The 23199-nt window shown below is 36.2% G+C and overlaps 5 protein-coding genes across 7 annotated transcripts; 2 read left to right on the top strand and 3 right to left on the bottom strand.

Moving 5' to 3' along the window:
* Nucleotides 1-439: 439 nt before the first annotated feature.
* Nucleotides 440-7388, bottom strand: BNAA09G49170D (tRNA ligase 1). Of its 2 annotated transcripts, XM_013861076.3 has the most exons (26): nucleotides 7154-7388; nucleotides 6661-6960; nucleotides 6524-6574; nucleotides 6341-6423; nucleotides 5928-6027; nucleotides 5746-5824; nucleotides 5514-5637; nucleotides 5118-5224; nucleotides 4902-5030; nucleotides 4711-4775; nucleotides 4452-4616; nucleotides 4193-4353; nucleotides 4059-4090; nucleotides 3721-3896; nucleotides 3523-3602; nucleotides 3350-3415; nucleotides 2841-3238; nucleotides 2650-2747; nucleotides 2505-2565; nucleotides 2310-2386; nucleotides 2138-2209; nucleotides 1970-2046; nucleotides 1811-1891; nucleotides 1367-1469; nucleotides 1095-1253; nucleotides 440-952 (listed from the first exon to the last, which is right to left on the bottom strand). In XM_013861076.3, the coding sequence occupies exons 1-26, from the start codon at nucleotides 7265-7267 to the stop codon at nucleotides 554-556; spliced, it is 3357 nt and encodes a 1118-aa protein (XP_013716530.2). In that variant the 5' UTR covers nucleotides 7268-7388; the 3' UTR covers nucleotides 440-553. The 2 variants fall into 2 exon arrangements, with proteins under 2 accessions (XP_013716530.2, XP_013716532.1); XM_013861078.2 differs by lacking the exons at nucleotides 6661-6960; nucleotides 7154-7388 and having other exon boundaries at nucleotides 6348-6423.
* Nucleotides 7389-8810: 1422 nt separating this feature from the next.
* LOC106419886 (LOB domain-containing protein 1-like) lies at nucleotides 8811-10139 on the bottom strand. Its single transcript, XM_013860729.3, has 2 exons — nucleotides 9870-10139; nucleotides 8811-9375 (listed from the first exon to the last, which is right to left on the bottom strand). The coding sequence occupies exons 1-2, from the start codon at nucleotides 10101-10103 to the stop codon at nucleotides 8986-8988; spliced, it is 624 nt and encodes a 207-aa protein (XP_013716183.2). The 5' UTR covers nucleotides 10104-10139; the 3' UTR covers nucleotides 8811-8985.
* A 3352-nt stretch (nucleotides 10140-13491) lies between these two features.
* LOC106420215 (L-ascorbate peroxidase 1, cytosolic) lies at nucleotides 13492-15599 on the bottom strand. Of its 2 annotated transcripts, none has more exons than XM_013861067.3 (8): nucleotides 15485-15599; nucleotides 15204-15334; nucleotides 14883-15123; nucleotides 14274-14408; nucleotides 14112-14191; nucleotides 13917-14019; nucleotides 13775-13833; nucleotides 13492-13682 (listed from the first exon to the last, which is right to left on the bottom strand). In XM_013861067.3, the coding sequence occupies exons 2-8, from the start codon at nucleotides 15320-15322 to the stop codon at nucleotides 13667-13669; spliced, it is 753 nt and encodes a 250-aa protein (XP_013716521.1). In that variant the 5' UTR covers nucleotides 15323-15334; nucleotides 15485-15599; the 3' UTR covers nucleotides 13492-13666. The 2 variants fall into 2 exon arrangements, with proteins under 2 accessions (XP_013716521.1, XP_013716520.1); XM_013861066.3 differs by having other exon boundaries at nucleotides 15204-15322; nucleotides 15485-15561.
* A 57-nt stretch (nucleotides 15600-15656) lies between these two features.
* LOC106420019 (mitogen-activated protein kinase 13) lies at nucleotides 15657-18921 on the top strand. Its single transcript, XM_013860855.3, has 6 exons — nucleotides 15657-16957; nucleotides 17030-17159; nucleotides 17226-17363; nucleotides 17891-18223; nucleotides 18303-18486; nucleotides 18571-18921. Exons 1-6 carry the CDS (start codon nucleotides 16815-16817, stop codon nucleotides 18756-18758), a joined length of 1116 nt encoding a protein of 371 aa, XP_013716309.1. The 5' UTR covers nucleotides 15657-16814; the 3' UTR covers nucleotides 18759-18921.
* Nucleotides 18922-20070: 1149 nt separating this feature from the next.
* Nucleotides 20071-23185, top strand: LOC106419832 (probable serine/threonine-protein kinase PBL5). The gene is made up of 5 exons (XM_013860672.3): nucleotides 20071-20678; nucleotides 21301-21539; nucleotides 21620-21809; nucleotides 21890-22281; nucleotides 22701-23185. Exons 1-5 carry the CDS (start codon nucleotides 20531-20533, stop codon nucleotides 23001-23003), a joined length of 1272 nt encoding a protein of 423 aa, XP_013716126.1. The 5' UTR covers nucleotides 20071-20530; the 3' UTR covers nucleotides 23004-23185.
* The last annotated feature ends 14 nt before the right edge of the window (nucleotides 23186-23199 follow it).

The raw sequence follows: 23199 nt of genomic DNA on the forward strand, positions 1-23199 counted from the left end.
TATGTTTTTAAACAACTTAATAAAATATATTACTACTATGTTTTTAAACAACTTAATAATTAATTTATATCCAAACACTATCAATACTATGAAAACAAGACTGTGTGGATGTTGTGCAATTTGAAAGTTGACATGACATATAGTGTTCAAATAATAGATGTTCAGCCTTCATGACTAGAACTTTTACACAGAATATTCATCTACGTAGACGGCCAAATAAAATTTTATTTACTCTCTAGATTGTGTTCGAAGAACAAAAGCTCTGAATCAAATGACTCAACATGTGTCTTGAAATAAACACAACACCAACATGGTTTTACAGAAACAGTGCATATAGCTACTGACCAACATTTTCTAATAAGAGACACAACCATTAGACCATAACGTGTTCTTCAGCTTCTTGAATGCGATTTGTGACTACTTAGTCCCTAATGCGAAGTGATTCAATGTCTCATAGATTAATCTCAAAATCTCATGACAATGGAAACAATTTATTACAAAAAAATACCATAACTGTCCCATTCCACGAGCAATGTCATAATCTATAAGTACATCAGAAAAACTCCAGAGGACCTGCGACTGAGGCAGGAGGATCTATCACTACGCGACTAGCCTTGCCGTCTGCGTAAAGCTGAGGCAAAGCGTTGGCCTCTTTCGCAGTAACGCCTTCTGCAGTCCACAACGTGACATGCGGCCATTCGTTCTTGGAGACTATGGTCTCTCCGTCTACAGATCCGACGTGGGCTGTAAAAGCAGCCATCTTGTCGTTGAAGATGAGCTCGGTGAGCTCTACGGGTACTTCTCTGTTTAGGTGTTGACCGTATCTTGCTACGGCTGCTACTCCGTGGCTTCTCTTGTGAGCAAGCGTCACGTGAGCACGTTCGAGTTTTTCCTCTATGCGGTGCTTCTTCCCTTCTAGAAAAGATCTCATTGTTGGGTTTGATTCGGCCAACTGATAAGAAGAAAAAAAATCTATTAAGAACAAAGTCCACACAGAATCTTGAGTTTCAATAGCAAGATTGATGAAAAGTGGTTGAAGAGTTTGTTTAAATTATCTTCAATGTGAAAGAACGTGTAAGAATCTTGTTGATTACCTTTTCAAGAAGACTATGGACTTGAGTAACAGGTAAGTTGATGGCAGCGAAGACAATAGAGCCATGTTTTGTTTTCTCTGAGCTTGGTGGTTTGTATTCACCCTTTGCTATTCTTTTTAGCTCTTCACGCACATGCTGAACCGCAGACTCAAACGGAACCTGAAAGGTGCAAACCAGACATCATGTGCTGAGGTAACTCGAAGTAGTTACAATACAAAGTATGAGATTCTAGCTTTTTCTTGTGCCTACCTACAATGACAAAGGATAGTTACCTGAATAGAATTGAGATACTGTGAATTTGCAGCTAAAGTATTGCGCAGCTGTTTTTCCCATTTAGCCCACTCCGCTGCATAGGTTCCTTTTGAGGACTCAAGTCTACAACAAGAAAAATTAGAGAGAAAGCAAAAAGGTCAGAAACAACCAAACCAAAGCTATAGCTGATTGAGATGAAGTGAAATAAAACTGTAACACCAACAAGAAATAATGTCTGTGAGCACACACTCATTCATGGGGTATCTATCTCCTGAAACATGATTCAGTTGTACATCAAAAACAGGGTAAACAAACATGAGTGCTTTTACTAAGTTACTACTATTGCATTGCATCTGTTAATGTTTGCATAGACAGTGTTGCTCAAAATATAATGCGAACAAGTTTTACTGATTGAGATAATTCAACTTATCAAGTCATGTAAAATGGTAGTGTTGGCCACTCACCTCCCATGCCTTCTACTGTGGAGCTGGAACAAGTCTATGCCCTCCTCAATAATCGATTTAACAGGATCAGGTAAAGGACTCCTGTAATAAGCACAGAGAGATGTTACTTGAGTGGTTTAGTAACCAAATGGATATAAAGTTGCAATTAAAAAAATATACCTTTCTGATCTCAACAGTGGCATCTTGACAAGCGAGCCAAATCTATCAATCAATTCACTCTCAAATTCTTTGCGATTCTGAAATTATTAAAAAAAAAAACAGTTCGAATAAATGTGAGATCCAATAATGTATCGGCTTAAAGAACAGTTGGCCGTTTGTGATAGTTACCTTTCCTTCATAAAGGTGGTAAAACATCAATAGCACATAGCCTGCATTCGAAGATGCCTTGTCGAGATTCCCCTGATAATATCCATTGCATATGAAAGAAACAATAGCTTGTTAAGAAAGTTGGATGACACAGTTGAAGACAAACTGTGTATAAGATGCAACTGCATAATACCGGATGGTTAACTCTTTGAATTACACGGAACATGAAAACAGCCAAGGCATCAAGTGAATATGGATTTGACTCGGTTCCTGTAACATTCACATAGGGCCAAAAAGTTAATAGTGCAAAAAAAAAAACAATTGCAGAGAGTTCATAAGATGAGCCAAGGCAGATATTCATCATAGAACGGATACATAGTTTAAATACCTTCAGAATCAGGAACGACTGGAACTGCAGAAGTCCTAGTTCTCCTACACATGTCTTCAATCTAAATAGGAAACACACAAAATTATACTGAATTGGGACTTGTTAAGACACACATAGAAGAGATTCTCAGCGTAGGACTAGTTACCTGTCTCCAGACATCTTCATTTGGGGCATTTTTGTCAGCCAACATAATTGATTGAGGCTTTTTACGACGTTCATCAGCAACCTTTGGCCAATATTTTCCTGTCCAGGATGTAGAATATACAATCATGAGGTGGCATAAGCAAAACTAACAGACCATAACAAATTTTGAGAAAATCCCAAATTTTAAAATACCTTTGACAAGATCACCCATCAGAGTATGCACTGAACGATCATCTCCAAGACCTCCTGGTGCGTTCAATAACTCCTTACAAAGTGCGGACTTAGCACATCCAGGAATACCTGGAAAGAATACAATTAACCCCTCGGCCTTTTGGACAGCTTCCTTCACAGCTGGCTCAGGAGTAGCTGGTGTCACTTCATCTTTCTTCATAAGATCACCTTCTTCATCTAGATCACCGTCAACAAGTGCCAAGAAGTCCTCAGCTCTCACTAGATTCCCAGCAGACCCTACCAAAACTTGATTTTTGGGGCTCCGTTTAGCGTACTGCTCCAGGAATGGCTCAGCTTCGCTTAGATATATTGATGAAGATAGCTGCTTATTCCCACACTTTCTTTTTATGTGAGCAGCCCTGTATATATTAAAAGAAACATTCAAGAAGTAGAAACTTTTCTTAAGAAATAAGTTCCAACAATAATCTATGAGGTTAGTCTAGATGTGTAGAGTAAAGTGATTCTCGTACCATTCATCAAGCATCTTGCAAAGTTCCTTCTGCTTTCCATCAGAAGTACCCCATATCTTCATTTGCCTGGATACAAAAACAACAGTAGTTTAAAAAAGCAATATAAAATTACAGCTTGATAACTTCAAGATAACTCTCTATATCTATGTATTCATATGGAGAAAGCAGCTCACCTAAGGTAATAGGCTTTATAAGCTGCCGGCCCCTCTTTAAATAGAATTGATAGGCCATTGCGGATCAGAAAGGTTCTCAGCTGTCAAAAGAATCGAAGACATGTCCAGCATCACGATAACAGTGCAGAGAAAGACGTAGCAAAGTGTAATAAAAGAAAATTTGCTCTAGCCAGAAGACATTCTTGAGAGAAAAAATACCTTATATGTAAGAAACTTTAATTTGATCATTAAGTTAGCATCATCATCAGCCAAACCATCTTTTCCTTGCTGACCACTGTTTTCACTGGCATCTTTGACCGCACTATCAATGCTTTTCAGAGCCATCTGATCCCTTCCTTTGTTTGACTTGAACAAATTAATATCAACAAAGAAACCTGAAACGGAAAAACTCAAAAAGAATCACCAACACATATAGTTAAACAAAGGATGAGAAAGAAAATTTAGGCGTTATTAAGTCTAGCAAATGAATCAGAAAATGGTTCATGGAGATTGTCTTCAAGAACAAAGCTAAATAATAAGCAACAAAAAATGTTTACCTCGATATAAAGGCCACAAGCCAGGCATGTGCCTGAAACAAGGTAATTGTATGGTTGAGTTAACAGAAACCAATATTTTCTTAGTTCGGTCAAACTAAAAGGCATATGTAATTAGAGAAGTCTTTAACGATAACCTCATCTCTCTCTGGTAACGCCTAAATCCTGAATCACTGTGCACATGGACAACCAATTTATAAAATAGGTTCTCAGGTGACACATCGTTAGCTCTATTAAAATTATGGTAACACTTGAATGCGGCTGGAAGACGTTTTTCCTTCATCAAGCGTATCATTTCCTGTTGAACGCAAATTTCATCAAAAACACATAAATAAATGAAAAAACATTTTGCAAGTGAAAGATGCATATATAACAAAGATGCAAAGTTCAAGTTACCTGTAATTTACTAGTTGAATAATCTGCAGGCTGAGCTTGGAGGAATTTTGTTACAACAGATTTGTCAGCATTTTTCGAATGAGAATCTGCAGATTCATCTCCAAACCAGTCCAAGTCACTGGGGCAAAAGCTTGGGCCAACACTCTTTAAAAGTGCTTTTATTTGCTACAACACCCACAAAAAGGAAAAAAGGGCCTCTCTTAGAATGAGAATGAGATGACAGCAAAAAAACACAAAAACACTCTACAAGTTTTCGAACCTGTTCCTCGTTAGATCTATGGGCAGCACATATCTCTCTTAAACTGAGTCCCAAATTAAGATCAGCTGAAATATTGAAAAACAAAAAAAAAAATCAAGGAAGATAAAAATAAATAAATATCTATATGGACTTGAATAGCATGGAATATTATGAAACTAACGCAAAAAATAAACAAGGATAAGATAATGCACCTCCATCAAAGGGTGGTGGAGGATGATCTCTCAATACATTTTCCATATCTCTGGCGCTCCCACTGCTTACGATACGCGCCACAAGACCCTCTAATATCTCACCCTGCACCTTCACATGGTCCTTGGAGGCTGCTCATTTTCATCCAAATCACTCAATGAGCTTCATCAAGTTGAATTCTTTGAAAAAAAATATATGAATTCTCAAAAACACATTACCTGGGACTGATATATCAGCAACTTCATCAAGAGCTCTACAGACTGAAGTTGCTGTCCCTTCTTCACAGAGTGCATCAAATGCGGCAAAAAAGGAGGTCACTGATTTCCTTCACAAAATACACGTAAACACAACTGTTAATATACATTAAAAATACTTTCGACAGTGTGTTCATCCAAGCACATCAGTATATGGCTGCTCCTAGTAAAACCACAACTCTTAACGTTTAGACTAGTAAAATACATCAACCAGATTCTACCAGCATATTCTTACTATACTTAGGTTGAGTAAGCTGACAGGATCATGCCAAGCTGTGTCCACACAAGATTGTTCAGAGATATCAAAAAGCTAACTAGACAAACACTAACAAAACATTAGCTAAATGTTAACTAAGTTACCTTGTGGAAAACAGCCAAACATGGTTTGTTGGTAGACGCCATTTCCGGCAAAATGCAATTATTTCGGAAGTTGAGTAAAACTTTGGCTTGCCATTACCTAACTCGGTAACAGCCGTCACCACCACTGCAAGATGCAAATTCAACATTTCTTAACTAGACGTCTTTAGAAGGCTTAATTAACTTCTGTAAGTAAGGTAATGATTATGAACATCTAAAAAGGAAAATACTTCACCATAATCATCCAGTGGGCGTTGACCATGATCTCCAAGAACAGCTGTAACCAGTTCCATAGATATACACATGCGATTTTTCTGGGAGAAGATAAGCATATTATGAGATATCCTCTTCTAGCAATTGACTAAGCCTTGACAATTTGAAAATTTTGATTGCTTATGGTTCTGTCCATGGAAATACCTCAAGAAAATCATTAAATTCTGCCTCCTTATTTAAAGCCTTAGTTCCCCAAGCCTCCCTAAACATCCGTGAAAGTACAAAAACACCAACCGCAGTATAGCTGCAAATGAAGCACTGAAGTTAGCATGTGAGAGAACCTTTTAGCCGCCATATCAAACGGCAAGAACCAGAAAGCTCCATATTAACAGCATCAAAAATTAAAAGAAAAAATAAGAGTACTAAAATGCATTTGAATAACTAAGATGGAGGAAGCAATCCATTCTCTAAATGAAACTAACCAAATATAGAGATTGAGTATGGGTTTATTCATTAGTAGTTTTCCCTTTAAGATCATTTGTGAAAAGCTCGTCATGGAAAAAGAAAGGAATATACAAAGATGAGTAAAAACTGAAGCTAGAAATAAATGAGCTTACATATTACCAAAACTGTTCTTTGCATATGCCCCACCACTGTGACCGGCATACATAAAGAGAGAGCCTGAATGCTTAAGAGATACCTATAAAGAGTGAAGTACAAAAAGATCCGCAAACAGTTAGAACTTCAGAGTGTCAACAGAGGTATATTAACATATAGAGTGTATGTAATGTTATTTATACCTCCACCGTTGCCAACCCCTTAGATACCATCTCAATCATCCGTGTTCTTATCTACCAAAAGCAAACATAAACGCAACATGTAATAAACCAAACTAACAATCATCGTTACATAAGAACAGAACTAGTGAGAGTTTTACCTCTTGGTCCGTCTTTTCGTTCTCAAACTTGGGATAGAAAGTGGCTCTAATCTGGGCCTGACAACAACTCGACTTGTCCACAGTAAAATCTTCCAAGAATTTCCTCTGATTGACACTAACTTTTGATCCATATGACTTAGGCTTCCATACTTGAGCATTAGTGTTCTTTTCCTCAAGACTCAACCCACTAAGCTGGCTGTTCACTGTTTCTGTTGTTACAGAACGATCACTACTGGATCCAGATGGAGCATCCATCTTCGGCTTTACTTGCCACTTCTGATCACCGTGAACTCTCTTTATCTGCCAACACAAACAAAGATAATCAAAACCGTAAAGGTGCAGACTTTAGTAGTGCCCCACACATTACAAACAAAGTCCTAAAGTCAACTCTTGTAACCAGAGAATCAAAACCATAAAGGTGCAGACTTTAGAGAGATGGTTATAGAAAGTCGATAAATTTATGAAATTAGCTAAAATCCCAATACGAACCCACCTGCTTTTTAGGCATATCCGAGTAGAAACAAAGATGGGGAGCTAAGGTAACGTGGGGAGAAGATGATCGGAGAAGAGAGAATGTCAAGAGTGTTCTGCGTGGAACCAGAGACATCCACACGTGGATACTTCTAGTGCGGACACACGTGGATATCGAGATGGGAGTCTCTCGAACAAAGCGGTTGAGGTTTAACTGGCAGGAAGACGGAGACGCTTGTAGAAAGTGTTATGGTGCGGTGAAGAGCACTGTAACGAAGATGGTTATGCTAGTTAATGGGCCTAATGTGAGCCCAGTTTCGTTGCTGTTGGACCATAAGAACATCGGAATTAATCAAATAAACGGTTCATATGAACCGAATACAATTATTTAGGGGTGTTCAATCCGGATATCGGTTCGGTTTCGGTTTGGTTTTTTTCGGTTTTCGGTATTTCGGTTAGTAAAATATAACTACCATTCTAAATCCATATTTACTTCGGTTCGGTTCGGTTTATATACCGTCGGTTTTCGGTTTATTCGGTTTTATACCAAAAAACATAATTATTTTGTTTGAGATCATATTATATGAATTTTAGAGTCATATTGTCAACATAGTCATTTATTAAAAATATATTACATGTTCAAATAGATGAACAAAAAAAGTAAAAATGCTTCTACCATCAAATAAAATAATCAATTCTATAACTAAAATCAAAGCTTGAAATTTTGAAAACAAAAATATGAAACAAAACAGAAACATAAAAGAAAAGTTTTTCCACTCATCCATATTTAGTGTTCATTAAAGTCATACTTTTTCAATTGAAAATTTTCCATTAATTATTGTCCATCAAATTTATAATCTTCATATTAATTAAGTGAAGACTAAAATAAATCAAAAAGATCAAAAAAAGACTTAGAAAATAAGATGTATGAATTGCGATGTATTGTTATTTAGTTATAGTTCAAGTGTTTTACAAATTAAGGTTTTTTATTACTATAAAATTATGGTAATAGTTATTAACACAAATTTAACTTATGTAACAAATAGATTTTCATGTATTGTTTTAAAATAGATACATATTTACATGTTTCTACTTTTAATCGGTTTTGTTCGGTTTATTCGGTTTAGTCGGTTATATACCAAACCATATCCAAATCCTACGGTTTTTATAAAATTATATCCATTTGGTTTATATGGTATATACCAAAACCAAACCATATTATCTATTTCGGTTTGGTTCGGTTCGGTACGGTTCGGTTTTACCATATTGAACAGCCCTACAATTATTATATAACTTGCTGATCGGTTCGATGCATTAACGAGATCATAACCGAATTGATTGTAGTTCGGTTCGGTTTGTTCAGTGCGGTTATAATCTCAGGGCTATTTGGAAGAATTGTACCAACTTAAACTATTTTTTTGCAGTTTTTACACCAGCAAATCTGAGTTTCAAATCCTATAATAATAAAATTATGCAAATTAATTTTAAAAACTGATAGGATACAAGGAATACGGTGAAAGGTAATTTTAATAGAACGACTCAAAATCCTCATAAGACAATAAAATTGTCGGTTACTTTTCTTTTTGACATCGAAATTATCGATTTTAAAATTGTCTATAATATTTGTTTTATAGTTTGTAACATCATAATATAAAATATATATGAAAAAAAAAATTAAATTGCCCGTAAAATATAACCTTCTTGATATTATAATTCTTCAGAGAAATTCACCGTATATTTATTACATTTCAATGTATCTCTAACATGTGTATGCAGTATGCTAAATTGCTAACTAACCCTGAGTAACTTGATATAGGGTTTTGAAGTGAACTAGTCAAAATCATATAGTTAATATCATATCAGAAGAGGATCACACCACAACATCAATGAGTTGGTGTTGAAGTATTTGTCTTCAAGGAATCCAAAATCATTGCTCTCTTCGTCTGAGCTGCTAATGAACTCATCATGCTCACAGTTTCCCAAGGAACTCTCAAAGGCCATCATCTTATGCTGGTCTTGGTTTGGTTGGTCCATGTTGTTAATCAATTCTAGTAAATTTGATCTTTGAAACTGCATGCTCACTATCTCCACTTGAGCTTTTGCAAGCTCTGCTTGGAGTTCACTCACTTGTCTTTGTAGATTGTATATGGCACCGGTAGAGCCATACACCGGATCTCTAATTCTAGCTTCGGCTTCATACACCAAACTTTTCACTGCATCAATTCTTTGTGATTCGGGAAGTTCCTGAAACAATAATAACCTTTTATGATAAATTATAAGCTAGTACTTTTTGTGTTTGACCAACAAGAGTAAAGACCGCTCCATCATTCTACAAGACTTTTTCAAATATGCATGGAAAAAAAGTTGACAAAGACAATTGATCATCATCATTATATATGTATATTGTTATTAATTAATAGAAATTATATTTTTACTATGTGAACTAAAGAAAACAAGAAGGAAAAAGGGTTAGATATGTTGAACATGTTATGCAGCTTTATATGAAGTTTTCATTGACATTACAGAACAAGTAATGTCTAATTTTTAAATGACCTATGACTATGACCCGATTTTTCCAAAACAATCATTTCACTAGGCTCCTAACTAGAACAAAGACAGCATTACCATCTATCTATTAATGATATAAATATATTTGGTTTTATTTAAGATACAAGTTTAATTTTAGTATACTAAAAGAAACTACAATTATTACACCAGTAGTACATAGTTATAGCTACCTGCAAGAGCTTAATGATGTTGCTGGCTCCAAATACACGGTGGGCGATGCTGAACTTGGCTGGCTCCGTTGGAGGAAAGTACGGTGCCAAAACGCACTTCTCTCCGCAACGCCGCCTCAGGATTTTGCAAGCGGCGCATGGGCTAAGTACCACACGCGGTGGTGGAGGAGAAGAGGCCGGAGAAGCATAAATGATAGCGGCAGAAGCGTCACCTTTACTCTCCATATCAGGCATTATCAGCTTAGGAGGTGAATTGCTTTTTGGTGGGGAAAGTAGAGAAGTATAGTATTTATAGGGAGCGAGACAAAATGAGGTGATCACGTGACATCAGAAGCTCGAGTTATAACGTCATATATTTTTGGTTGAAGCATATATATTTTCACTTTACTGTGGTTACTAAATTCCTTCCACGCTTTCAAGTTTCAACGGTTGCTTGACTTTGGAACAAATAGTTTCTTGATCTCTTCTTGATTTTTCTCCATGCTTAACTACACATTCCAATAAGACATTAAAAGTCCATAATAGCTCACGTACATTGGTTAGTCTACGTACGGGTCTTCTACTCTTAACGTCTAGGTTCTAGAATGGTGTTTCTGCTTATGAAGATTTTATCAATAGAGTACTCCAAGATCACATAAATGTCTTCTAGCCAATTCTTTCTTTCTCAAGCTTGTATAATCGTTTTTAAATTGTTAACACAAAATTTGAGTTCATATATCAGATATGAAAAACTGAAAATACTATGAAACAAATATTAAGTTTGATGAGTTTCTGTCCTAAAACTAATTATTTATAAGTGGACTGATTTATCACTCAGCTTATATCACCTAAAAAAATTCTAATGTGGGATTTGGTTTCTAATATCCAAAAGAATATTTGAACCAGATATAACTTTGTAGAATACTTGATGCATATAAAGTTATACACGATAAATAAATTTTAATGATGGTACAGTTTTATTTATTTATCTTATCAAAGTTGATCTTTATTCACCAAGTTTTATTTATTTATCTTATCAAAGTTGATCTTTATTCACCGGTGACTATTTGCAAGTCGTACTTTAAGTATTGGTAGCTAGTGAAATAACAACACAAAAGGCCAAGTGATTATTTTAGGTGGCCTAATTTTTGCTGAATCGTATTTTGTTTTTATTAACCAATATTCTTGGAACTCCTTTGTATTTTAGCTTTGTATATTTGTCTTAAAAGACTTTTTACATGAACGACTTATCTTTCGAAGTGACGGTATCTATATGAAAAATACAAAAACACTAGACTCTCATATATATTAATAAATGAAAACTGTGTTTAAGACTTAAGAGTCACTTATAAAACAATATACTGGATCGAGGTAGGCTTACTTCCTAGCGGTCCCAAAATGATCAATTATTCATAGTAGTATCAATTAATAAGAAAATTTTAGAAATCAACTAAATAGAAGAATGACACGTATAGTCATGTGGGATCACTAGTTATTGGGTGTGCTCATGTTTCCACCTTCAACAGCTTGCTATCTCTCTACTAGACTACTACTATACGTACTCTCAACTAAATCTCCAACTCCTTTATGAAAATGACTAAAGATTTTTCTTCTTTTCTCTAGATATATACTGTATATATTGCATCACACGTACGTATATCCACGCCCAGTTAGGTACTTTAGATGTTACTAGAGATCAATTAGATATCGACTTTATGATAAGTCTCTGAGTGGAGGTTTCTTTTAACGTCTTTCGTTCTAGTGGAGCTTATCTGAAGTATTTGATTTTAGACGCAAAAGTGAAGGATCACTGTAGAATGTTAATTCTGCAAAAGGGTTACGTATGTTATGTATCATAGTCTGATTCATTAAACTGGTCAAAGATTGCATCGTGCACCCTAGGGAGATTGTTAGTTTGATTGGGCTCAATAAATTCTCCAAAATCCAAATGGTGTAAGTGTAACAGTATCACCCGATCAAATCATTAATACGTAACTTTTTTCTCAAATCATTTTCTTGTACATTTGAACTATATATACATGTTTAAACACACAACCAATACTTGGTCTTTTAAGAATGTATTACACTGTATTATAATCTTTAAATGTTCCCCTCAAAAAAGGGATATACTAAAATGTTGCCAAGTGTTCGTACACCAAGTTACGATCACGGAACTATTGACAATGATTATCTACTCAAATTCAATCGTGGCATCTCAATCTAGTCATGTAACGTAAGTTTTTAAGTTCCTTGCGCACGGCAGAAATGAAGACGTTTGACTCGTTAATTGACTAAACGTTTCAAAATATTCCTGTCTATGATATACTATATTATATTTCCTTTATGTATATTATATAGTATATCCATATATCTTTGCCTTAATTTGTCTCACTTAGTACAGCTAAGATATTTTTTTTCAATATGCTAGTGTTTCTTCTTTCTTTTGAAGCTATAATTGCTTTGAATTTCTTTTTAAACCAAAGAAGAAGAAAATGAAGTGTATAAAACAAAAGTGACCCACACGGTATTGAAAGAGGAGTTGTTAACTAATGTTACACAGCCAGTTTCCCACACAAAAGAAAATAGCTTCGAACTCTACACGGTGTGAATGTGTTTCGCAAAAAGCCACTCCACTCTTCGTTTCTTTCTTCGCCGCTCCATTCTCATTCTCATTATTATCATTCTTTTTTTCTACGGACAAAGTAAAAGAAGTAGAAAAAATAAAAGTAAACTGGTTTAGTGAACCGCAAAAGATCCTTAAGCTAAACAAATAAGTCGTTATTTTGAATGGCACTGAACTTCAAGGTCTTTATTCCCTTGCTGTGGCCAACGCTCCAGCCACTGTGGTTAACACATGCGGCGTCCCAGGGCCCACTCCAATTTCTTTTTATTAACATATATAGTGTAGATTCAAATTTAAATAGTGTTCTAAAATGTGATAACATAAAATATTTAATCAAGCTATTCAAATAAAAATGAATAAATAAATTAAAAAAGTTTAAAGTAATTTTAATAATATTAAAAAAAATTTAAAAGTTGACAATTATAAGATCTAAAATTATATTTGCTCATGGCCTTTATGGCACTGAGCCGGCCCTGATCACATGGATCAACATCAAGCCGACATATCTGCTGTGTGTGGTCTCCCTACATGCATCTTCAATACACTATCCAGAGGTGACAACAATCTTGAACTCTAGCTCCAGAGACAGGCTTCTCTATAGTCTCTAGCTAGATGGGGTTCTGTCACATTCCTTAAGCTGAGGACGACAGTTGGATCTCTGTAATAAACACTTTATAAGAGCAAGTCCATCCATTAGAACCTTAAGAAGTTAGGATCACCACCCGACTAACAAACCCAATTGTCATAGCCAGCGGAAAAAGCCCACAAACAACAATAGACATCAAACCCAGAACCAAAAGGCTATTTACCAAGCCCAAACCACAAAGTAAAAAGCCACATCAAAACCGAAGCCAGAGATCTCATAAAGACGCAATGGCATATGAATATGGTTCCCTGAATGTTATTGCACCCACCAATGCTTAAGTTCATGAAACTTTAGATGGTTTACTAATTTGTTAATTTTGTTAGGGTTAATCACTAGAGCAGGTTTAAAATTTGCAAAAAACTTAGCACAAGAGATTTAATAATGAGAGAAATTGGTTTATTAGAATATGTTTTAACCAGCAAAAGCGCAACAGATGTGAGTCAAAATCACAACACCGCCTAAAAGAACACAAATCCACGAGTACATTAAGCAAACAAATGACAAAAGTCAAATGCAATGCAAACTCTCCCACGACACACATGTCACAGCTTAAGCATCAGCAAACCTGCAACCAACAGAAGATTTCAAACTCAGAATCTTAACACCATTCAATTTACATTTACTTCCTACTCTTAACTAAAATTCATAAACACGTACCCGAGCTCAGAAAGCTTCAAGTGTGCCTCAGCGTAATCAGCGAAAAATGCTTCTTCATCCTGTTCACATTATAACAATCAAACATTTAGTTCCATACCAACTCAATGAAAAGAAAAAAAGTTTAGAGAGAAGGGATGCATACAGCAGCGTATTTCTCAACAAGAGGACGGAACACAGGATCATCCAACAAAGCCTTGTCGGAAACAAGCTGAAGAAGACCTTCCTTCTCACCGCTCAAGAGCTCCCTGGTAAGATACATAATACACATTATCAGTTAATAAACATATCAGCATTGATTCCATGAATAAATCAAAACCTGTAAGATGGAGATACTCACTTGAAGTAAGAGTTGTCGAAAATAAGAGGGTTTGAAGTCCATGCACCTTCGAAGCCAGACCTATCCTTGTGGCACCTTCCCTGTGATGCAATCATTCATTCATCAACAATTTGTAGATTGAAACCAAGAAAAAAAATTTCTTTCTAGTGATAATATACGAACCAGTGTGTGGGCGCCAGATAAAGCGACAATGTCCTTGTCAGATAAACCCATCTGCTTTGTAAACACCTGTCTCAAGTGGTCACATCCCTTTGTAGCATCAGGGAGACGTCCCTCTGGTGGTGGCTGAGGCTTGTCCTGAAACCAATATGTAAATATTAGTATTACAAAATAGGCATGCTGGTTCGGTTAGTTCGGATTATTCAGTTTGGATAGTTCAATTTTCGGTTAGTTTGGTTCAATATAAATCTTATCGAATTAACCCGAAATAAAGTTTCTTCGGTTTTCTAAAATCCTACCAAAGTTTCCGATTTCGGTTAAAATCTGGTTTAATTTTGTTAAAATTTCGGAGATTCAAATAATTCCGGTTAAATTTGGTTAGTTCGATTTGGGTTTCCAGAAAAAAAAACAAAGTAACCAATTGCCGAACCCAACCAAAATCGAAGGTTTTAGAAAACCTACCGAATTAAACCGACCTTCTAACCGAACTAACCAAAATTTCAGTTCAGTTCGGACATTTCGGTTCAAAATCCTAGGCCTAATACATTATCACTAGTCATCTCTACATTTTTCTCGATCCATTGAAAATACAAATCTGGAGCAAAGACTAACCTCTCTTCCAGGGTGGAAAGGAATCTCAGGACCACCAGTAACCTCAACAGCCACAACACCAGCAAGCTGATGGAAATCAGCAAAGGAGATGGTAGAGAACTGCTCTCTGATAGGCTCCAACAGCCTAAGAGCAATGTGGATCCCACTGTTAGCTCCGTGACCTTGCTCAGCATCAAACCTCATCGTTCCAAAAGGACCACCAGTCCTTGACGCACAATCAAATGTTCCAGCAGAGTGCCATCTAAACCACAAAAGAAAGATCAGACACAACCACACATATACTACTTGTCAAAACAAAACCACGGTTTAGAGATTACTTACGCGAGACGGACCATGATAGGTGCACAGTTCTTCTCAGCGATCAAACCTCTGAGCTTCCTCTTGCACTTCTCAATAGCCTTCTGGTAATCTTCGCTCACTGTTGGGTAGCTCTTCGTCATCTTCGCTAAAATCTAGATCCAATCAAATAACATACATAACTCAACACGACCCTAACTACATCCAACCAATGATAGTTAATGTTGACTAAAGTCAACGACAGCAAGAGATCGAAGATCTAGCTAGTCATAACGATCATAAACGGAGAAGGGTTTTTGTTATACCTTTTGGAGAATTGGTGGCTGGCACGAGGTGAACACGAGTACTTTTTGTCTGAAGCGTTTTGGAGACGGAAAGTACAAGAGAATATATAGGGTTCTTGTCTGAAGAGGAGGGACGTTCTATTATTAGATGCCGTTAGATAACGGACATCGTGTGGTCAATATTAGTTAACGGGATTGACGGTGAGGATTTAATGAAGGGTTGAGAATGGACGGTTGGGATATTGGGGTTGGTGGAGTATAGGTGGGAAAAGAATAATATTCTATAGTCAAGAGTTTCTATTGGAGGAAACATGCTTCCGTGTTTACGGGCCCACTAAAATATCAAAACGCGTCGGTTTTCGATTTTGTTGGTGAGTGAATTGACGAGAATAGCCTCGGGGTGTGGAACATGCGGACATGATTGTTAGTGGTTTTTTGGTTATTTCGGTTGTCAGAAGGTGTGAACGCGTTTCTCGCACAAGTAGATTCCATTGGACTGTAAGGAAAATGATGACGTCACATAGGACCAAAAACGATAGGTTTTAAGGTTTTTCATTTCTCACCCGACACCCATCATATGTTTATAAAGTTTTTAATTATGGGTCGGTTCGCTTTCGGTTTACTCTGGGTTAGAAGTCCTGAACCAGGTTCATTGATAACTTTTGTGTGTGGTTACTGAGGCTAAACTGTTAACTTTAGCTGCATGGTTGTGTGTGGTTTGGTTCTCGAATCATTATGCGCTAGAGCATTTGACCATTAAGTGTTTGTTTCAGTCCTTGGACACTTAAAATTGAGAAGTAGCATTTCTCTAGTCTATGCTGTTTCTTGAGGTTCATAAACATTTCACTCGCTGACTGAGGATGGACTAAGATATCTTGGAAGGCATGTGTCACGATGTTTGAACTTTAATGCACACAAGGGAGCTGTGACATTGTAGGTTTGAGGATATTGAAATGTAAACTTAGTTTCATATCATTTTGGATTAGGACTTAGTTTTCTTTTTTTAAACACAATTAGGACTTAGTTTTGTTGTTGTTTTTAACGTTGGGATTCCATTAGAAATCTAAGTAACTGTGAAAATAAGTGAGCTAGGGACACATTGACCCACGAGTATAGTGGTTTTACTTAGTTATGTAGAAGTCGGCATAACGTTGAATAGTAACTCTGATTCAAATTTCAAAAATTAAATAGAAAGTTGTTGTCTATATTTGGCCCACCAAAAGCAAAAGGTGCCACCATTTTCCCTCCTCTACTCCTACTTTGTCTTTTATATAAGGCAACAGCTAGCAGCTACTTGAGTGATGAAACAGTCTCAAAACTTGTCTTGAATCCGAGTTCTTACAAAGCAGAGATGGAGAACGTGGAAGATGGAGGAATCTTGACATACAATGGTAGATATGTTATGTATAACGTCCTCGGTAACCTTTTTGAGCTCTCTTCAAAATACATTCCTCCTATTCAACCTGTGGGTCGAGGTGCCTATGGTATTGTCTGGTAAGTTTTTTATCTTTCTTTTTCATTCTTGTAGCCAATCTTTTTCTTCATACCTTTTGTTCTGGTTTTCAGCTGTGCTACAAACTCAGAGACAAACGAAGAGGTTGCTATAAAGAAGATAGCAAACGCTTTTGACAACAGAGTTGATGCTAAAAGAACTCTCCGGGAGATCAAACTCCTTTGCCACATGGATCACGATAATGTAATCTCTTTTTGACTAATACCATTTCATTTATAGTTGAAGTATCATGTTTATAATGCTACACAGGTTATCAAAATGAAAGATATAATCGAGCCACCAGAGAAAGATAGGTTTGAAGATGTGTATATTGTTTATGAATTGATGGATACCGATTTGCACCAGATCATAAGATCTACTCAAACTCTGACCGATGACCATTGTCAGGTTAGTGTTCCTAAACTATACTGACGGCCAGTGTCAGATTTATAATCAGAGCATGAGCATTTTAGCTGCTGATATATGAAGAACCAAACTGAAATGGTCAAAAACGAAACCGGACCGAAACCCCCAGATACCGAAAGGTTCCTATATTCATATATCCAAAATATTCAAACTGAAAACGAACAAATACCCGAATATACATAAATATTAATTATATATACATATAAGTAGCCACATATATATAGTTTTTAAAATTATAGTAAAATATATATAAGTATTTGCAAAAAAAAAACGAATTATCCAAACTATCTGAAATCATTTAAATATTTTTATCCAAAATATCTGAAAGAACTTGAAATATCCGAGTTTTTAATTTATATCATCTGAATTACGAGATATTTGACCCAAAATATCTGATATTTTATCTGAATTATCAGTGATGATCACTGAAACATTTACAATTGGAGCTATAATTTGGTCACATAATATTTTCTACCATTTGAAATTGTTATTATGTATTTTTTTCCTAGTTCTTCCTATACCAAATATTGCGAGGCTTGAAGTACATACACTCTGCAAATGTACTACACCGCGACTTGAAACCGAGCAACTTGGTTCTAAACACGAGTTGTGATCTTAAAATATGTGATTTTGGACTTGCAAGAACGTCAACAGAGACAGACATGATGACTGAATATGTAGTAACAAGATGGTACCGTGCACCGGAACTGCTTCTCAACTGCTCGGAGTACACAGGATCTATTGATATTTGGTCTGTTGGTTGCATTTTCATGGAGATACTCAGAAGAGAAACGCTTTTCCCTGGTAAAGATTATGTTCAACAGCTGAAACTTATCACTGAGGTAAACCCTTGGAAACATATTATCGTTTTATTATGTGAGTGTGTGTGTGTTAAAGGCATTTCTCTGTTCATGTTTTTAGCTCATAGGTTCACCAGAGGAGTCTGATCTTGACTTCTTGAGAAGTGATAATGCGAGAAAGTACTTGAAACAACTCCCACGAGTTCAAAAACAATCATTCAGAGAAAATTTCCCTGATATTTCTCCAATGGCTTTAGATCTTGCTGAGAAGATGCTTGTTTTTGATCCTTCCAAACGCATCACAGGTGCATTTTGTTTATGTTTCAATGATATAAATGGAAATCTGTAAGTAGAGTTTGAAATAGTAACAAGATGTTTAAATGTGAAAGTGGAGGAAGCATTGAAGCATCCTTATTTGGCTAGTCTCCATGAGATCAATGAAGAACCAACGTGTCCTTCTCCTTTTAGCTTTGACTTTGAGGAGTCAACTTTGGATGAACAAGACATCAAGGAACTTATCTGGAGAGAGTCTTTACACTTCAAGAATAAGCAATCTCCCACGATTCAAGACACTTGAAGTATGATTAAATGTCTTGGAACAAGTGAAAATAGCTGGTAAAATTCTATTGTGTGTGTTTTGTTTGATGGTGATTGTGCAAGCCAACGAAAGTGAGAAGTTTTGTGTGTGTTATATATGCATTTACTAAAACGTTATACACATCAATTCATGTTAAACTTGATGAAGCAGAGCAGCTATATATTTATAAAAAATTATGTAATTTGTATTATAAATAAATAAATTAATTGATGGTATAGAAGTTTTTTGGGATAAACTTTATTATTAAATAAATCTTTATTCATGCAACTTTCTCTGTTTTTTAATTGTCAACTGCTCTGTTTTAGTATATACTATGTCAATCTATGCAGGAAAGTAATATTCACGCTTTGTATACTATTTGGTGATTTGGTATATAATTTACAAATTGGAAAGAAAAAAAAAACAAGCAAGTCAAGTGAACAAACGTGAAAACATATATTTATGAAACCGAATTGCTACAAAAGTCAATCACGGCTTAGTTTTATGAATGCCGGTTCCAAAAGTTAATCATATAAATATTTTAATAGACTATATGTTGCTAGGTGTTTAAAAAAAAAAGACTATATGTTGCTTTCTTAATTAAATAAATTGAGCTGCCAAAATAATTTCTGATGTAAAGTATCTTCTTACTAACGTTTCAAACAAATGTAGGAAGCATCTAGATCGAAGTAAGAAACTAATTTAAACTTCTCTTTCACCTCAACGTTGATTAAAAATTTGAGATATTAATACAGTCCAAGTCTTAATCAAAGATCAAGAATTGACTAGAGTTTTATATGCTGAATTGATGAACAATTACGATTAGGGAGATGATCAACTAATATCGTTATACTTAACCCTTACATAAATTGACAAACGTATTCACAGTTGTTGACGTTGTTGTCATATCAACTTATCAATTGTGTGTTTCTGTACGTAAATATGGTGGATAAAGTCATCAAATCATGTCCATATGTTGTTTTCAGTGTTTGAACAAAGAAAAAATGTTGTTGCGAGTGTTGTTTTTTCGACAATTTATTTTGTTGGTATATGTTTTTTTCACGGAAGAACAATTACGTACGATACATACATGATGTACTGCTGCATACATAGCACTATAGATTACATTAGAAATCCACACCAGAATAGGATGTACCAAGAAAAGCTGATTATGGTTTCCGTATAAACCAATAGTAATATGACGATATATGCTTTACGTATGTTCGTTGGACGTAGGTGAAGATGTGGAGGATAAAATTATTAATCAAGATGTGACAAAATCATTCACTCAAAGCCATGCATGGCTCAGTTTTTATCTTTAAAAAAACAATCCATAGCTCAGCGGCCACGTCAGATTGACGGTGGTCTGCTTCGAACCGCCGGGAGTAGACGACAAACTAACGTTGACCAAACTCAAACTATTATGTGACTTTCGTGGCGCCTCTTCAACATTTGCCGCACGTTTCTCTAGTGCTCAAGAAAGAAGCGTGCGTTTGTCTTGACGTGGCTTATTCAAATAGAGGCGTATTATAATGGTCCCATGAACCTCGCCGTAGCTGATAATTCTCCGTTTATTACACTATAAATATAAAAAAAGGCATAGCTTTCTCTGTTTGTCACTAAAAAGCTCCCTCTTTATCTCTCCTCCCTTTTCTCAATTCTTCTTCTTCCCCCGCTTCTTTTTTTTCGTCACTTTTCTCTTGACTTCCGGTGTTGGGTTTCTGATTTTCCGACGAGGAAGAGTAAGGGAAGATTAAAAGAACAATCTTTCTATGATGGGTTGTTTCGGCTGCAGTGAGAAACCGAGCAAACGATCGGAGACCAACAAAGGGAGAAACAAGGATACTCTGAGAAATAAGAACACCATCGGCTGTAGCAGCATCACTAATAAGCGAGATGATCAGACTCATCCCTGTTCAGGTACAGAGTGACTTCTACCTCTTTTTTTTACTCTGCTCCAGAAGCTCTTTTGTATTTGTTGAACTGGTCACGGTTCAATAATATGGTTTGCAAATCTAGTTTAATAATCTCGTTTAATATATTTCTAGTAAATAAATTTAAAAGTAATGTTAATAAATATGATACATAATTTAAAATATAAATGAATTTAAAACATAAAACATTATAAATATAAACTAGTTTTATGTTTATATGGTTGGTATATAGATTTTTGATAATTTTAATGATTTTTATCAGTTTAATAATTATGAGATCCAATCCGGCTACGTGACCGGTTCATGAATAAACCAATTATTAGAGACCAAATCTGGTGGTCAAACCCGATTCAACCATCAGATCGGTCCGGTTTTAAAAACACTTCATGTTATCTGTATTGTTACATTATTTATATGTTCGGATGCATGTTGCCATATTACGTTAGGTTTTGTGTTCTCGTGGAGGGGACACATGTCAAAATTGTTTTATTTTTATTTTGAGCCTGCTGCCTTTGGTATTCGAATCTTTAGTTGGTTTGTATTCTCACCGTATCTATTATAGTTTGTCACATGACAACTGGTTAATTGACTCTTTCCATGTGTTATAGATTCGTCAAAAGTCAGTCCATATCGAGATGTAAACAATGAAGGAGTTGGTAAGGCGGAGGATCAGCTAGCTCTTGACGTGAAGCGTTTGAATCTAAATAACCAAGCCACGGGGAAGAAACCACAGACTTTTACATTCCAAGAACTTGCGGCTGCCACAGGGAACTTCAGTTCGGATTGTTTTCTTGGCGAAGGAGGTTTTGGCAAAGTTTTCAAGGGAAGACTCGAGAAACTCGATCAGGTACTCGCACTAGTGTGAACAAAAGTTCTCTTTTATCTGTGATTCTCAGAGTTCTGAACAGTATGGAGTGTTCTTGCTAGGTTGTTGCTATCAAGCAACTCGACCGTAACGGGCCTCAAGGAATCAGGGAGTTTGTGGTTGAGGTATTGACATTAAGTCTTGCTGACCATCCCAACCTCGTTAAGCTTATAGGGTTTTGCGCCGAGGGTGATCAGAGACTATTGGTCTACGAGTACATGCCTCTGGGATCTCTTGAAGACCATCTACACGGTATGTTCTAACTCAACTTTGATGCTAAAACTCTGTGAATTTGAATCTTTTTTTAGTATTTCTTTTTTTACTGTTTACAGATCTCCCTCCTGGTAAAAAACCACTAGATTGGAACACTCGGATGAAAATAGCAGCTGGTGCAGCAAGAGGTCTGGAGTATCTGCACGATAGAATGAAGCCACCTGTGATCTACCGTGATCTCAAGTGCTCGAATATCTTGCTTGGTGAAGACTATCAACCAAAGCTATCAGACTTTGGGTTGGCTAAAGTTGGACCAAGCGGGGATAAAACACATGTCTCCACAAGGGTTATGGGAACGTACGGATACTGTGCTCCTGACTACGCTATGACGGGTCAGCTCACGTTTAAATCCGATATATACAGTTTTGGAGTAGTGCTTCTTGAGCTTATCACTGGAAGGAAAGCAATTGATACTACAAGACCGCGTAAGGATCAGAACTTGGTCGGATGGGTATGTTCTTTCTCTTAACTGCGTCTCTCAATGATCTTTGCTGAGACAACAACAACTAGGGGTGGGATTTTGAACTGAACCTAACCGGCCAAACCAAACCAAACCAAACCAAACGAAAATTTTGGGTTAGTCCGCTTAGGATTTTTAAAAAGTTTTGGTTTCCGGTTCGGCAATCGTTTACTTCATTTAAAAAAAAAATGATGACCAAACCATACCAAAAACTGAACCGAACTAATCGAAATTAACCGAAGTTATCCAAAATTTATAACTGAAAATTAAAAATTTGGTAGAAATTTTCAAAAGCTGAACTAACTGAAAACCAAACTTTATTTCAAGTTAATTAATTTGGTGAAAAGTTATATTGAACTGAACTGCCCAAACCCACATGCCTAACAACACGCTCATTTTGTTCTTTACAGGCACGACCGTTGTTCAAAGACAGGAGGAACTTCCCGAAAATGGTTGACCCGTTGCTTCAGGGACAATATCCTGTGAGAGGATTGTACCAAGCGCTTGCAATTGCAGCAATGTGCGTTCAAGAGCAGCCGAGCATGAGGCCTGTTGTATCCGATGTAGTGTCGGCTCTCAACTTCTTAGCCTCTTCTAAATATGATCCAACCAGTCCTAGCAGCAGCAGGCGAAGGAAGAACACTTATAGAGATGATGAAGAGAAAAGACGGGACCTCTCGAAAGAAACAGAATCTGAAGGACATCAAATCTAGTTTTTGTCTTCACCATGACAAATGGTGGTCACATGTATAAAAATACAAAACAGTAAGATTTTTAACATCTCTATTGTATGGATGTACATTTTGACTCGGCTTCTGTATGTATATAGCATGAGTCTATAGAACAAACCATTGTTACGGGATATTATTAAACCAAAAAGATATATACTTTGCAAGTTCTCCCGCGCAA

This window comes from Brassica napus, chromosome A9 (assembly GCF_020379485.1).
Source record: "Brassica napus cultivar Da-Ae chromosome A9, Da-Ae, whole genome shotgun sequence".
NCBI classification, from domain to species: domain Eukaryota; kingdom Viridiplantae; phylum Streptophyta; class Magnoliopsida; order Brassicales; family Brassicaceae; genus Brassica; species Brassica napus.

What these genes read in the sequence shown, in the direction of transcription:
- BNAA09G49170D (XM_013861076.3), bottom strand. Translation starts at nt 7,267, where the DNA reads ATGTCTCTGGTTCCACGCAGAACACTCTTGACATTCTCTCTTCTCCGA. An exon ending in AATTTAATGATTTTCTTGAG is followed by an intron (nt 5,825 to 5,927) that starts GTATTTCCATGG and finishes ATCTTCTCCCAG; the next exon opens with AAAAATCGCATGTGTATATC. An exon ending in CGTTACCAGAGAGAGATGAG is followed by an intron (nt 4,091 to 4,192) that starts GTTATCGTTAAA and finishes ACCTTGTTTCAG; the next exon opens with GCACATGCCTGGCTTGTGGC.
- LOC106419886 (XM_013860729.3), bottom strand. Translation starts at nt 10,103, where the DNA reads ATGCCTGATATGGAGAGTAAAGGTGACGCTTCTGCCGCTATCATTTAT. An exon ending in ACATCATTAAGCTCTTGCAG is followed by an intron (nt 9,376 to 9,869) that starts GTAGCTATAACT and finishes TTATTGTTTCAG; the next exon opens with GAACTTCCCGAATCACAAAG.
- LOC106420215 (XM_013861067.3), bottom strand. Translation starts at nt 15,322, where the DNA reads ATGACGAAGAGCTACCCAACAGTGAGCGAAGATTACCAGAAGGCTATT. An exon ending in CCTATCATGGTCCGTCTCGC is followed by an intron (nt 15,124 to 15,203) that starts GTAAGTAATCTC and finishes TTTGTGGTTTAG; the next exon opens with ATGGCACTCTGCTGGAACAT. An exon ending in TATCTGGCGCCCACACACTG is followed by an intron (nt 14,192 to 14,273) that starts GTTCGTATATTA and finishes ATTGCATCACAG; the next exon opens with GGAAGGTGCCACAAGGATAG.
- LOC106420019 (XM_013860855.3), top strand. Translation starts at nt 16,815, where the DNA reads ATGGAGAACGTGGAAGATGGAGGAATCTTGACATACAATGGTAGATAT. An exon ending in GGTGCCTATGGTATTGTCTG is followed by an intron (nt 16,958 to 17,029) that starts GTAAGTTTTTTA and finishes TCTGGTTTTCAG; the next exon opens with CTGTGCTACAAACTCAGAGA. An exon ending in TGACCGATGACCATTGTCAG is followed by an intron (nt 17,364 to 17,890) that starts GTTAGTGTTCCT and finishes TTTTTTTCCTAG; the next exon opens with TTCTTCCTATACCAAATATT.
- LOC106419832 (XM_013860672.3), top strand. Translation starts at nt 20,531, where the DNA reads ATGATGGGTTGTTTCGGCTGCAGTGAGAAACCGAGCAAACGATCGGAG. An exon ending in GACTCGAGAAACTCGATCAG is followed by an intron (nt 21,540 to 21,619) that starts GTACTCGCACTA and finishes TGTTCTTGCTAG; the next exon opens with GTTGTTGCTATCAAGCAACT. An exon ending in ATCAGAACTTGGTCGGATGG is followed by an intron (nt 22,282 to 22,700) that starts GTATGTTCTTTC and finishes TGTTCTTTACAG; the next exon opens with GCACGACCGTTGTTCAAAGA.